The 14,624-nt window shown below is 43.2% G+C and overlaps 1 protein-coding gene across 1 annotated transcript; it reads left to right on the plus strand.

The window, feature by feature from the left end:
- Window positions 1-816: 816 nt before the first annotated feature.
- On the plus strand, window positions 817-13,642 carry LOC306938594 (uncharacterized protein). The gene is made up of 5 exons (XM_079522847.1): window positions 817-1,075; window positions 7,969-8,058; window positions 8,348-8,589; window positions 11,635-11,717; window positions 13,206-13,642. The coding sequence occupies exons 1-4, from the start codon at window positions 1,000-1,002 to the stop codon at window positions 11,683-11,685; spliced, it is 459 nt and encodes a 152-aa protein (XP_079378973.1). The 5' UTR covers window positions 817-999; the 3' UTR covers window positions 11,686-11,717; window positions 13,206-13,642.
- Window positions 13,643-14,624: the final 982 nt, after the last annotated feature.

The following is a 14,624-nucleotide window of genomic DNA, read 5'->3' on the forward strand; positions in this document are numbered from 1 at the left end:
AATGTTATAAGATTTTAGTCGACTAAATCTACAGTTGATTTAGTCGACTAAAATTTATTTTGTCGGGCCTTGATGCCGTCGTAATGAATAGCCGATCTACAATGCGACGCGTTGTGAGCTTGTAGATCAGCTATTTTCAGCATGCAATTGTAAAACGACTTGTACTGGATTTCTTGTCCACTAGTCCCTTCCTAACATTTTAGTCTATAGTTTTTATCTGTTGACGAAATTGTCAATATATTTAGTCTTAGTTTTAGTCACCATAGCTTAGTTTTAATTTAGTTTCCATTTAGTTTTCGTCAGTGAAAAAAGGTAGTCGACGAACATTTTTCGTCTTAGTTTTAGTCGACGAAATCAACACTGTTTGCAAGACATGTCCTCCTGCACGAGCTTCGCGGGACATCTGGTACGGGAGGAGAGAACAAATCCGATTTAGTCGTTCTAAAAATGGGCACAGAGATGAGAGACAAACAACTCGTCTCTACGTTCTTCCTTTGTTTGCAGCAGTTGTAAAATGTGTCTCTCTGTCAGTCTGTGGTTTTGTGAGTCTGATAAAGAATCCTTGGCAGGAAGAGTAGAGACTAGAGAGAGGGTCCCTCTTGCTACCCCCCATTCTCCTCCCCCCCCCCTCCCTCTCTCTCCCTCCTTCCTCTCCCCACCCCCACCCCCTCACTCCTTTCTCCTCCTCTCCTCTCCCATGCATGCAAACACACCCCTCCCTCCCTCTGTCTGTCCACTCTCTCTCTCTCTCTCTCTCTCTCTCTCTCTCTCTCTCTCTGAGTTCTTTCATTCACTGATCAGAGGAGAGTGTGGCCAGATCCCAAACACACTCTCTCTCTCTCTCACACACTTTCTGTTCATTGATCTCTCTCCCTCTCACACATCACACACACACACACACACACACGCACAAGACACACATACATACACACGCACGCACAAGTGAGTGCACGCACGCACGCGCACACACGCACGCACACACACACCTACACACACGCCATGCACAGTCCGAAACAGTCCTGCTGGATGGGCTTTCTCTCAATTTGTCTCACAGGAGTCTTACTGCTGAACCAGGGTGAGTACAGAGGGCAGTTTGTGTTTGCTTGCTTGCATCCATGTGTTCCTACAGTATGTGTGTGTGCCGATTATCTTTGTATGTGTGCAGTCAGTGCCCTGTTTTTCCACGCACGTGTGAGTTTGTGCGCGTGCGTGTGTACGCGCGTGCGTGCGCTGTTGTCTTCTGTGTGTGCGTGTGTGTGTGTGTGTGTGTGTGTGTGTGTAAAATCAAAGCCTTCATGTATTGTATATGTTGAGAGAATGCATGTTAATATCATCATTAACTTATGACTGTTATTAGCTTTCACAAATTAAACCCTATATACTTAGATGAGCGCAGCTAGTCCCCCAGAGCCCTATCCTGCCTTCGCTCTCTACTAAAGATCACTGCCAAAAATACAACAATATAATCGCATCAACTATTTTTGTTTAAAGATCAAGCTCAAAAATAGCGACGCTAGGGTTTCATGTATTTAATTATATATTAGTAGTAGTGATAGCAGCTACATTAGTATTACTGTCAGTAGTAATAGTAACAGTAGTAATAATTGAATGAATGAATAGTTCATTCAGTAGTAGTAGTAGTAGTAGTAGTAGCAGCAGGAATACTAGCCATGGTTCACATGATGCTCATACGAGTCGTACTTCACAAGCGTCATAGCTTAACTTCCACCTGTTTTACGCGATCGCTACGTTTACACTGAAAACGTGTACATAAACATTTAGATTTAAAATATAAAGTACTCACCACGTGTGCCACGGGTGTTAGACATTTGCTGGGACAGCGATTAGCATTGCTGCATTCCGCGTTGTTTAATAAAAGGCATTTTTATCCGAGCTGTTTTTTTGCCATTGGCTTTCAACTACGCGCCCCTATCGGTCGGGAGTAGTGTGGCACTCTGAAACACTGGGTGTGTTCGATATAGGCACGCTGACCGCACTGCCAATGTCCCAGCAAATTCCTAACACCCGTGGCACACGTGATGAGTTACTTATATTTGAAATCTGAATGTTTATGTACACGTTCTCTCTGTAAATGTAGCGATCGCGTAAAACTGGCTTCAGTTGCGTCATCATGACTGTCATGATTATGACAGTCAAACTAACAGTAAAACTATGCCTAAACCTAACCTTATTCCTAACCTTAACCTCAGTAAAACAAATACAAGAATACAAGAACCGCTGGGGGTGAGCGGCCGTGGAAAAAATGGTTACCAGCTGCACTTGGTGCCGCGCTATGAACTTGTAGCCAGGTCTGCTATGGCATATTACATCTAATTCTTGGGGTCTTTGACATAAAATATTAAGCACCACTGATACAGATTCAGAAAACTGTCAGGATTTTGAAGACATTTTTAAAATTTCGACATCAGGCCTAAATGAGTAGGAGCAGCAGCAGTAGTAGTAGCACATTTTCGGTGGGGGTCCCACAAGTGTCAAGTTCTTGGTCCACTGCTTTCTATAGTATGGATATGCTCCCACTTGGGGCCTTCAAACAGAAACAATACCGTTCCTACCCTGACAATAAATTAGGGTTACTACACCAAAGGGGGTTATACTTACTCATGAGAAAATAACTGCATGACAGCGGTGTGCAACACGGCGGGCCATTTACCTCCCCTGAAGTGCACTATTTTCTCTAACTAACTTCTCCACCAATGCATTTAGCTGCAGCTATACCTCCATGGCCAACTTGCAAAGCAGGCGTGCAACAGTTAATCAAATTGATTGATTTATAAAAGCAAATAATCAGTTTTAATAAAAAACACATTGTGAGCTTGTAGATCAGCTCTTTTCACTATTTGACACCATTGTCTAGTAAGAAATAGGGCTAATCAGTGACTTATCACACTAATCGATTATAATGATCTATTTCTAATGTATATATAGAAACTAAATAGAAATATTATATAAATAGAACATAAACATGCTCATTGCTTATCCTTTATTGCCCTTTTGCTAAATCATTATAATTGTTAATGTTATTGTTAACACATTAAAAGGGCCGTGTTGTCATTCATTCAAGTGAGGCTAAAGTAACAGATTTGTGTCGCCTATACGTGTCACTGCACTACTTAGATTAGAAGTGCTAAAAGTGGTATTCTTTTGTTAAACAAGTGTTAAATAGTTTCCTATAGTGTTTGTTCAGTAACATGGGATCTCCCCGTCTCTCCAGATCCTGAGTAAACAGAAAATATACATATTCAGGCCGGGATACCACTTTTTATCCAATCGGGGGGGGGGGGGGGGGGGGGGAGATATGGGATGAACAAGTTGACATGATGAAACAATAAGACAAAATTGGAACCGAAGCACAAAATGATGAATGATCTTTGTGGGGTTCTTTCTCCTGAGCGATGACATTTATCACCCACCTGAAAATGTGTTTTCTGTTCACTATAAAGAGCTGGAGCGATCTATAGCAGCGGTTCTTTTTTGGCCGTGCACCCCCTGTTATCTTCTGTGTGTGTGTGTGTGTGTGTGTGTGTGTGTGTGTGTGTGTGTGTGTGTGTGTGTGTGTGTGTGTGTGTAAAATCAAAGCCGACCTAGCTGACACATGTATATATATATATATATGTAACATATGTTTATCATATGTGACATATATTCAAAATTGGCCGTCTGCATATGTCTCTACAATCTACATATAGGCCTACTGTATGCATGTACATATATACAGTATATCCATATACAGTATATGTGTTGGACATATACAGTATAAGGCATAAGCTATGAGACATACTGTATGTATCCTATATATATATATCCACATATATGCACATATTTTACAATAAACATTTTGTTTCTAACCAAAAAGTGTCACTTACAAGTAACAACCTTTCTACATTGTACAACATGGTACGCTACAACATATGGTTTATTTAATTATTAATTTCAGCTGTGGCCAAATCCTATACATGTTTTGATTGATTGATTGATTGATTGAATACTTCATTAACAGTTTGCATGGACAAGCACTTCAGGGAAGTACGTACAGTGCAATACAAGGTCTCCTAAAAGGATTTTATTCAAGAAAGCTTGTTTCCATTGGCGTCCTCGAAACATTTAATGAAAGACAAATACAATACTGTGCTAAAAACATAAATTTTGTCTGTTCTCGTTTATGTCATAGAACATTTATATAGCCCCACCACGCCGCATGTTTTTGGCCAATCAGGAAGGCTTATTTGTCCACGGTGGTTTTCTATTTTTCAGTTCTGCGGAATAAACAGTTATAAATCTCACTTCCCCCCCCAACTACGTTTCTCTCAGCTTCCCCTCTGTCTCCCTCTCAGCTTCCCCGCTGTCTGTCTCATGCTACACCGTCTCCCTCTCAGCTTTCTTGCCTTTCTTTCCTACTCTACACTGTAGATATGATACTGTACAGTTTTAACTTTCAATGTGTTTTAAGGACAACCATTAACAGCTCAATGAGAGCTAAAATATATGGGTCTAAGAGATGGTGTATGAGTGAGCACTGTGTGTGCATGTGTGAGAGCGCACGTGCATCCGTCCAGCTGTTTTGTGTAGACATGTTTGTCACAGAGCCAACACTCTACTCTACTCCTCTCCTCTCCTCTCCTCTCCTCTCCTCTCCACAGATCTGGTACATGTTTCTTTTCTTTCTTCTTTAAGTTTATTTTGAAGGAATTTCTGATGCTGATATAACTCATCTACATTACACGCACACACACACACACACACACACCGCGCACACGTGCGCACACACAGACGCAGGTATCATATTACGTAGCTGTCAGTCAGTGAGTCATACTGTGAGAAACAGCTGGTATTAATTATGACTTCATTTAAAATGCTGCTGCAGCTATTGGACGACTAATACTGCCCCTATTTATGTCTACTGCTGCTATAGTGTAGATTAGAACATCCACAGTCCTGAGAAATAATCAGGTAGTGTTTGACTTTCATATCACAGTTCTGGCAGGAATTTATTAAATTTGTTGGAACAGTGATGTGATCTCATCGCACCTACAGGACAATCATTTCCAACAGCCCACTCAGTTCTCAGCAAAACACAAGGGAAAGGGTGGGATACTGTCTACACAATTAGCGCTAAATGGAGTGACGCACACACACACACACACACACACACACACACACACACACACACACACACACACACACACACACACACACACACACACACACACACACACACACACACACACACACACACACACACACACACACACACACACACACACACACACACACACACACACACACACACACACACACACACACACACACACACACACACACGATTTATCACAATGACCACGCGTGCAGAGCCACAGGCCAGCGTGGGTTCAAACCCCTCTGGAACTCTGTAAATCTTTTCATGTGTATTATTTTAGGCAATCGCTTTATTTAGAAAGTAGAGCGAAGAAGAACAGACTGTGTAGGAAAGCTGAGACTAGAGGGAGCCGGTGTAGGAGTGACAGACAGAAAGCTGAGAGGGCGCGTCAGAGAGATAGGAAAGCAGAGGTAGACTGCAGTGTCGGAGAAACAGACTGCAGGAGAGCTGAGAGGAAGACTGTGAGAGAGTCAGACTCTGTCTGTCTTGACAGAGGAGAGACAGATACAGACATTGTAGGAGAGACAGACAGTAAGTAAGTACAGTAAGTATCCATGGGAACCCGAACCATGGTCATAGGTCAGGAGCCTGTTTCCACAGCATGAAGTACAAGTACACCCCGCCCTGGACATGATGCTATAGTATGGAACCCGAACCATAGTCATAGGTCAGGAGCCTGTTTCCGTAGCGTGAGGCAGCTTGATGTACAAGTACACCCCCTGGACATGATGCTAGTATGTCACACAACATACAAGTACACCCTCTGAGCATGATGCTAGTATATCTGTCACATGATGTACAAGTACACGCCCTGGGCATGATTCTATAGTATGTCACACAACGTACAAGTACACCCCCTGGGCATGATGCTAGTATGTCTTTTACATGATGTACAAGTACACCCTCTGGACATGATGCTATAGTATAGTATGTCACACAACGTACAAGTACACCCCCTGGGCATGATGCTAGTATGTCACATGATGTACAAGTACACCCCCTGGGCATGATTCTATAGTATGTCTGTCACATGATGTACAAGTACACCCCCTGGGCATGATGCTAGTATGTCACATGATGTACAAGTACACCCCCTGGGCATGATGCTAGTATGTCACATGATGTACAAGTACACCCCCTGGGCATGATGCTAGTATGTCTGTCACATGATGTAGAAGTACACCCACTGGACACGATGCTATAGTATGTCACATGATGTACAAGTACACCCCCTGTATAGCATCAAGCATCAATCAACTATAGCATCAAGTACACATGATGCTATAGTATGTCACATGATGTACAAGTACACACCCTGGGCATGATTCTATACCTATAGTATGTCACATGATGTACAAGTACACGCCCTGGACACGATGCTAGTATGTCTGTCACATGATGTACAAGTACACCCCCTGGACACGATGCTAGTATGTCAGAGTGCTTTACCACAATCCAACCCTTCATGTTGAGTGCCAAGCAGCAGGGAGTCAGTGGTTTCCTACTGTATGTCATTTTTATAGTCCTCGGTATGACTCGACCAGGAAGTGAACCAACGACCTCCCCGTCTCACTCTAACCACGAGGCCACTGAGCTAGAGCGGAGACGGACAGTGAGAGAGCTGGAAGACATAGACAGTAGGAGAGTATTTCACTGATGATAAATTAAAACTTAATTCCCACCAAATGTCAGATGTGTGCTTGAGGAAACAGTGTCTCTGAGGGCTGTCACACACACACACACACACACACACACACACGGGCGCACACACACGGGCGCACACACACACACAGAGAGACCACATCTGACGATGGGAATATCCTATTCCTCAAGGTCCTCTTCCCCGGATATTGATTCATCTCTGTGTGTGTGTGTGTGTGTGTGTGTGTGTGTGTGTGTGTGTGTGTGTGTGCACGCGCGCGCGGCAGTTTATTTTTAACGTAACTGTAATGTAATGTAACTGGTGTGACTGACGGTTGGTTCGCACGCTCTGACTGACTCAACCCAGACCTACTGAAGACACACGTCTTCATCATGTTCTGGGAGTTCAGACATGTGTCCTCCTCAACATGAATGAAGAGGCCTATACTGTCCTTGCAGTGAGGACATGGCAAATGTCCTTGGTGTCCTTGTGTAATGCCAGGGATTCTGACCAGGGCTGGACTGGGACAAAAATTCGTCCCGGTCATTTTCGTGCAAATTTGGCCCAGACCGGCCCACCACAACCAGCGCGCAGATAGCAGAAACTATACCGCCCGCTCCGTCGAGGCACACACAAACAAACAAGCCCTGGCCTAATACCACCACTTACAGAACAACATAAATTATACAAACCAACAGACAACTACACAACCCTTTGTTGCTCTCACAAGAATGCTGGCAAAAGGATTCAAGATAGAAGAGGGTTTATTTGTCACTCACTTTGCCTGCCTGTCAAAAAAAAATATTTTTTAATCATAGGCCTATCATAACTTGAGACAAACATGTTAACCAATAACCACTATTCTAAGAGGTAGTAGTCAGGACAGTGTCTCTGCATTGAGGACAGTGTCCTTGCACTGAGGACAGTGTCCTTGCAGTGAGGACAGTGTCCTTGCAATGAGGACACTCCAACAGTGTCCTTGCACTCTTGCAGTGAGTCAGAACATTTTTTTGGTTTTCTTTCCATGACCTGAAAACACTTTTTGTTATTTTAACCATGTTGTATATGATGACGTTTAACGTACGCATGTTGTTTGTGATTAATACATTCTAATGTATGGATACAGTTCTTATTGTTTGGTAATGATTGGTAATGTCTGGGTGTTTTTCAGTGGTCCAGTCCCAGTATGATGACTTTGACGATGCGACACCAAGCCCCGACTACATCGACTACAATTCTACATTTGAATATAGTTTCTATAGTATGTCTCTCTCTCTCTCTCTCTCTCTCTTGCACGCACGCATTCACGCACACGCACACACCCACGCACTTCAATTTCTTTATTTGAGTCCACATTTAAAAAAGACATTATTAAGGGCACAAATATTTTTCAGTTGCTTTTGACATCCCACACACTCGAAACATCATGTGTCTCAGTGCTTGAGTCCAAACAAGCCCTAAATGCACAGAATATAGGCAACACATGAACTTATTCACAGCCAACATTGGTCACTTCAATCACACTTACGTTTGTGTGCGTCTCCTCCTAGGTAATGCCAGTACCGATGAGTTGGATAAGTTTCTTGGTGTCGACGAAGACTTTGAACCGGGAGAGGACTTGGTGTACGACGAGGAGGTGACCTCCGGACCGGTCACCTTCAGTCCAGAGGTGACCTCAGGTCCAGAGGTGACCTCAGGTCCAGAGGTGAACGCTACTCCGGTGACCATCACGACAACCACAGAGAGGGAGCAGGTCCAGTCTAGCAAGGCCGCTTCACTTCCTGTCACATGGGTAAGACAGAAGATAATATAACAAATTAGTTACTGCATTTAAATAAAACGACATGCTGAAATCTCACTGCAACCATTGTCTTTAAGGAAGACACAGTGTGCGTGCGTGCGTGCGTGCGTGCGTGCGTGCGTGCGTGCGTGCGTGCGTGCGTGCGTGCGTGCGTGCGTGCGTGCGTGCGTGCGTGCGTATAAACAGTGCGTAAGTAAACCGTGAATAAAGCATGCACGGCACATCTAACTCTAAAGTTGAAAGTCATGTGCTGGGCAAAGAAACAATCCAAAATAGAATCCACACACTGGATCCAGCTCCAAAAGGTATTTTTATTTTTATTACCACCAGAAATATGTGTTAAAAAAAACCCTTTGGAGCTGGATCCAGTGTGTCTGCTCTATTAACATTATTCATGTCTTATCTCAGGGGAGTTAAACTACCGGGATGGTCCAGTCTGACCTCTATGTGGGATGATTTGGGATTAAGGAATTAAAGAAGAAGTTATATTTTTTAAATAAACTATTGACATCCATTATCATCAATTATCATCAATCAAACTATTCTTGTACTCTTGGAGTAACCACTTAAACCCGGCCTATCCAGAGCGATTTACAGTCAGCGAGAACAACACAAGGTAATACATCAAATACATAGAAATCAAAAGTAAACTAAGAACCTAACGTCCGTCTAACAGTAGAATATCTGTACAATGAAACTATAAGTATACAATTACAATACTATGTCTACAAAATATGCTCCCTCGGTCCTCCTGTATTCGCCAAGGAGGCTCTCCAAAGCACTGGGCCCTAGTGGTAAGAGGTGGGACTGCAGGCGGACCCGTGGAGTTATGATGAGGAAACCCCCGTGCAGCCTGGGGTTTAACATTGAGCGCTCGTTTGCACTTCCGCATTTTGAATCGAAAAAAATGCGGAAGTAGACGGTTCTTCCGGCCCTTCCGGGTGCTTCAAAACTCCACTGAGTAACTTCCACTGAAATGAATAGCGGGGGGCGGGGCTATCGCTCCGGTTCAGTCTCTATCCTTTTAATACTCGCTCTGCGCTACACTAAGCTGATCTTCATCATTGTAGATTGGATGCCAGGATGCCCCCCCCCCCCCCCCCCACACACACACACACACACACAACAGGGAGGCTAAGGTTCAAGTGGTTAAATGAACACTGAGGATGTCATGTGCAGCAGATAAACACATGCTGTGTGTGTAGCTTTAACCCAGCAGGCGACAACAGAGTCCTGTGACAGCAGTGGAGCATGTCAGCGTTGAACAGACCTAAATTAAATCTCATTTAGAAGACTGATCCAACCCTCCATCTAAAATGATTTTGACACCACAGTTGGCTGCACTCTCAAACAGCTGCTCATCACATGCATGTACACGCGCACATGCGTGCACGCGTACACACAGGCGCACACACAGGCGCACACACACGTGTGTGCATGCAGCGGAGCATGCAGACGGACATAAACACACAGTGGCCTCTTTGTATTTGGTGGTATGCTGGCTGGACACACACACACCCATGAAACAACCTTGTTTTCTACTGTCAGTGATGTCCTGAGGCATTCTGGTCGACTTTCATGATTCATCCAAAAGTAATTTTCCACTTGGATCTTTCGAGAGAAAGGGAGAGAGATGAAAGAAATGGAGAGGGAGGTGGGCGGTGGAGAGATAAGATGGAGGGAGAGAGATCACTGCGTGCATGCGTGCTACAAAACCAGTAATGTGATTTATTAAAGTGTTTTAGATATAGTTTCACTTACATTATACAACTGGCCAGCAGTAGTATACAGTAGCACTACAGGTCCTGGTAGGACAGAAAACCAGCCATACTAGAGGTCCTACGGGAGTGGCCTTGCGTGATAAAGTGTCCGCCCTGAGGACATCGGGGTTCAATTTCCGGCTGAGTCATACCGAAGACAATAAAGAAATCGTACCCAGCCTCCGTGCTTGGCACTGTCTCAGCATCAAGGGTCGGATTGGGGTTAGGTCCCTGCGACATAATAGTCATGTCCAGGGGCTGAGGGGGGTGTACTTGTCTTGTACATCAAGCTATCTCACCCTACAGAAACAGGAGATAAGCTCCTGGCCTATGGGCTGTGGGCCACATAAGAGTAAGTAGCCTTGCCGAGCCATGAGGCCCATAGGGCAGGAGCCTATCTCCTGTTTCTGTAGCGTGAGGCAGCTTGATGTACAAGTACACCCCCTGGACATGACGCTAGTATGTCGCAGGGACTTGCCCCCAATCCAACCCTTGATGCCGAGTGTCAAGCAGGGAGGCATTGGGTCCCATTTTTTAGAGTCTTTGGTATGACCCGGCCGGGGATTGAACCCCGACCTCCCAGTCACAGGGCGGACACTCTAACCACAAGGCCACTGAGCTGGTTGTGGGCCACATGGATCAGGATAATTTATAACAGTGGTTCCCAATAACCTCGCTTCATGCAGGCTTTCCACCTCGGAGGAAAGCCTGGTCTCTGTTACAAAAGTGCTGTGTGAACCGGAACTACTACGTCATGTTGTAGTATTGTTTTGTAGTCATCAGGCAGGGAACAATCAATCGGAACTTCCTTTTCCCTCAAACCGGAAGAATAACAATAAAAGCTCTCGTAGCCTGCAGCTTTTATTGAGAAAAATCGGTTTGAGGGAAAAGGAAGTTCCGGATGATTGTGAACTACAAAACAATACTACAACATGACGTAACGATATCATCCGCTCCCGACCGGATCATAAACCCAAAATGGAATGGTGCCCAGGCTAGGTTTCCAAGCGTTTTAGCTCAGGACCCAAAAGAGAAATTTGATGTCTTCCCGGGACCCAAACTAGTGAAAATAGACGATCTACATTCTACATGTTTTCAAATAATAATAATAATTAGGATAGAAAACCAATAGTAATTGCAGTCCTGATAAAATACCAGTGGAATTCCAGTGCTGGAGGTCCATCATAGTTTTAGGGCTGATTTCACACATTAGTAATTTGGTGTAGTTTAAATATTCAGTATGTGAGTTCATGTTCTTTTCTTTTTTTTATCACAGGTTCACTGGAGTTTACTGTTGGTGTCACTACAGCTTGTAAACACACTATGAGAGTCTACACACAGACACACTACACCGAGGTGGTGAGTCTTACACACACACACACACATACACACACACACACACACACGCACAGTCGCACACACACACAAACACGAAAGAAAACACTATATCGCCCGAACAGGGACTTGAACCCTGGACCCTCAGATTAAAAGTCTGATGCTCTACCGACTGAGCTATTCGGGCTCTTCCAGATGTTGATTTACCCTTTTCTACCGGAGAGTCCCAGCTCAGCATGCCACGCCATGATGTGATCAAACATAGAGGCATGGTGTGTGTGTGGGAATATTAGCATATTTAAATGGGACGTTACCTTAGCCTCTTCATTGACATCCCATGTGAAGGAGATGGAGTTGTATGCAATCTCCTCAATGTTGCTGATGGTGTTGAAGCTCTCCTTGTAATCAGCTGTAAATCGCACGCACGCGCACGCACACGCACACACACACACACACACACACACACACACACACACACACACACACACACACACACACACACACACACACACACACACACACACACACACACACACACACACACACACACACACACACACACACACACACTTCATTTTAACAAATATGCATGGCACAATGATGGCAGAGTTAGTTAATACAATATAAAGTACAGTACTGGTTGGCGGTCTCCTTAGCCTAGATTGTAGCTAAATTAAGGAGGGAAATGTTAGTAACTCATAGCACCTCTTTATAGGGCATTTACTGTAATTCATTATAAATTGCTTGCTCACACTGTTGACCTAGACAATATATTATTAATTAAAAAAAAAAAAAACTCCAGCAGAGGGTGCTATGGGTTATTATTAGATGCAATGTGGAAGGATTTTTAGCATCTCATTTTCAAGGGGGACCCATGAAAACACAAACAAAATACAAAGAAACATACAGTGCACAAATACACAAAACATACAGTACACAGAATACAAATAGATATACAAATACATACATAATACACAAATAGCTTGCTCACCCTCTTCCAACGCCCACCCCACCAACCACCACATCATCAGCTGTTACTATACGATAATTGTCAGCTTTCACTGAAATTTGCTTTGCGTCCATGACGTCACCGTTCAAGATACAGACAGGACATACACAATACAATACACAAGGTACATTACAGGACACACATCACAGAAGCAGACAGGAACAAGAACAATAGAACATATCAAAAAAGTTCTTTATCCTGTTACACAATGGAGAAAGAAGAGCACAGTGCAAATACAACCGTGTCATTACTGATTACACTGATACAGATTAGAAGCATAGACAGGTTGAGTCTAGATGTGAAAGTCCTGAAGCTACTGAATGATGAAATAGATCTGAGAGATAAAGGGACATTGTTCCACTCAAATGGGGAGAAGAAATGAAAAACTAACATATTTCCTATTCTTCTTAATCTGTTCATGCATTTTTGGCTTTAACTATTTTTTATGTAATACAGTATAACATACAGTATAGGCTATATGATGATATTATATTGTATTTCAGGTGATGTTGGGTGTGGTGGTTGACAGAATTTTACGCTGAGGCCACCATGGAGGGACCTTCACCAGCCTGACCTTTGACCTGTTAAAACCCTTTAAAATGCTTGCCGTCTCCAGAATGGCAACTGTCACAGTTTGAAATGCCACACGAGTCACGAGTCACGACTCACTTCACTTCAAACAGCATTACTGTCTTCTAGAACTGTAATAACAGCGATTCCCAACCTGTGACCCACTGATTGGCCCCAGGAATTACATAAACTAAAAGTATACTTACTTATACTATTTCCATTGATCCAAGCTGCCTGCAACACAATTGAATGATGGAGAAAACCCATTTTGGACGGGAACCCCTTTTGGTGTTTACAGCATTATGTTATACGTTAGCTATTGAAAAATAGCAGATCTACAAGTTCATAGAGCTTGTAGGTCTGCTATTTTGAAAAATCTTGAAAATGTAGTGCAAATCTTTGAATATTCTTTCAGAGCCAACGTTTTTAACTCAAATCTTTGCTTCTGGGGGTCCCTGGAACAACATATTTTCAGATGGGGGGCTGGCGACCAATTACATATAATCTTGGGGGTCCTTGACATGACATTTTTTGAGAACGACTTATAGAAACATGGGTTTTTCAGAAAACTGTCAGGATTTAGAAGACATTTGTAGAATAGTTCCCAGGTCTAAATGGGTTAAAATAAACATGCTCTGATACTGCATGTGGTGCACCCATCTGACCACTTAACACGGCAGCCGAGTGGGTGCCGTGTTCAGTGGTCAGGTGGTTGCAGGGCCGCAAACTCTTTTGAGAAGTGGCCACGCTGATTCAGAAAAGGTTGGGAACCACTGCTGTAAAGACAAAACCACTCTTTTTTTATGAACTTTTTCACTGTACCTTCAAGTTATTATGAATGTGGGAGGAAAAATAGAAAACCAAACAGTCTTACAGTATCCTGTTTGTTCCCCAGGCGTTATTGTGGATATTGGAATGAGGCACTTTCTTTTTTACAAACTTTAGCACTTATGCATTGTGTGTAATAAAAACGTCTGGGTTTCCGAGGCTACATTGTGTGTGACTCTGAGATGATTTTTGTATGCGTGCTAAATGTTTTCTTTTTTTTTAAATAATGTGTGAATGTTTCATTCCACGTGCTGTGTTATGTGTGTGCAGTTTAACATCAACAGTTTGTATTCAATCAAAAGCATAAACTTCAACAGTAGAACATAATGTGTTTTTTATTTCATGTTTCCTGTCTGGAGTCTCAAATGCACAAATATGATTCTTTCCGTCTGTTCTTAATAAAAAAATGATATCCTATACTCGGTCTCTTCTCTGTTCATCCTAATAACTTTAGGATGGCCATATAGTTTAAAGGACAACTTTAGTTGTTTTCAACCAAGGTTCATGTTTTAGGTTGTTGTTAG

Source organism: Electrona antarctica, assembly GCF_951216825.1.
Source record: "Electrona antarctica genome assembly, chromosome: 15".
NCBI classification, from domain to species: Eukaryota; Metazoa; Chordata; class Actinopteri; order Myctophiformes; family Myctophidae; genus Electrona; species Electrona antarctica.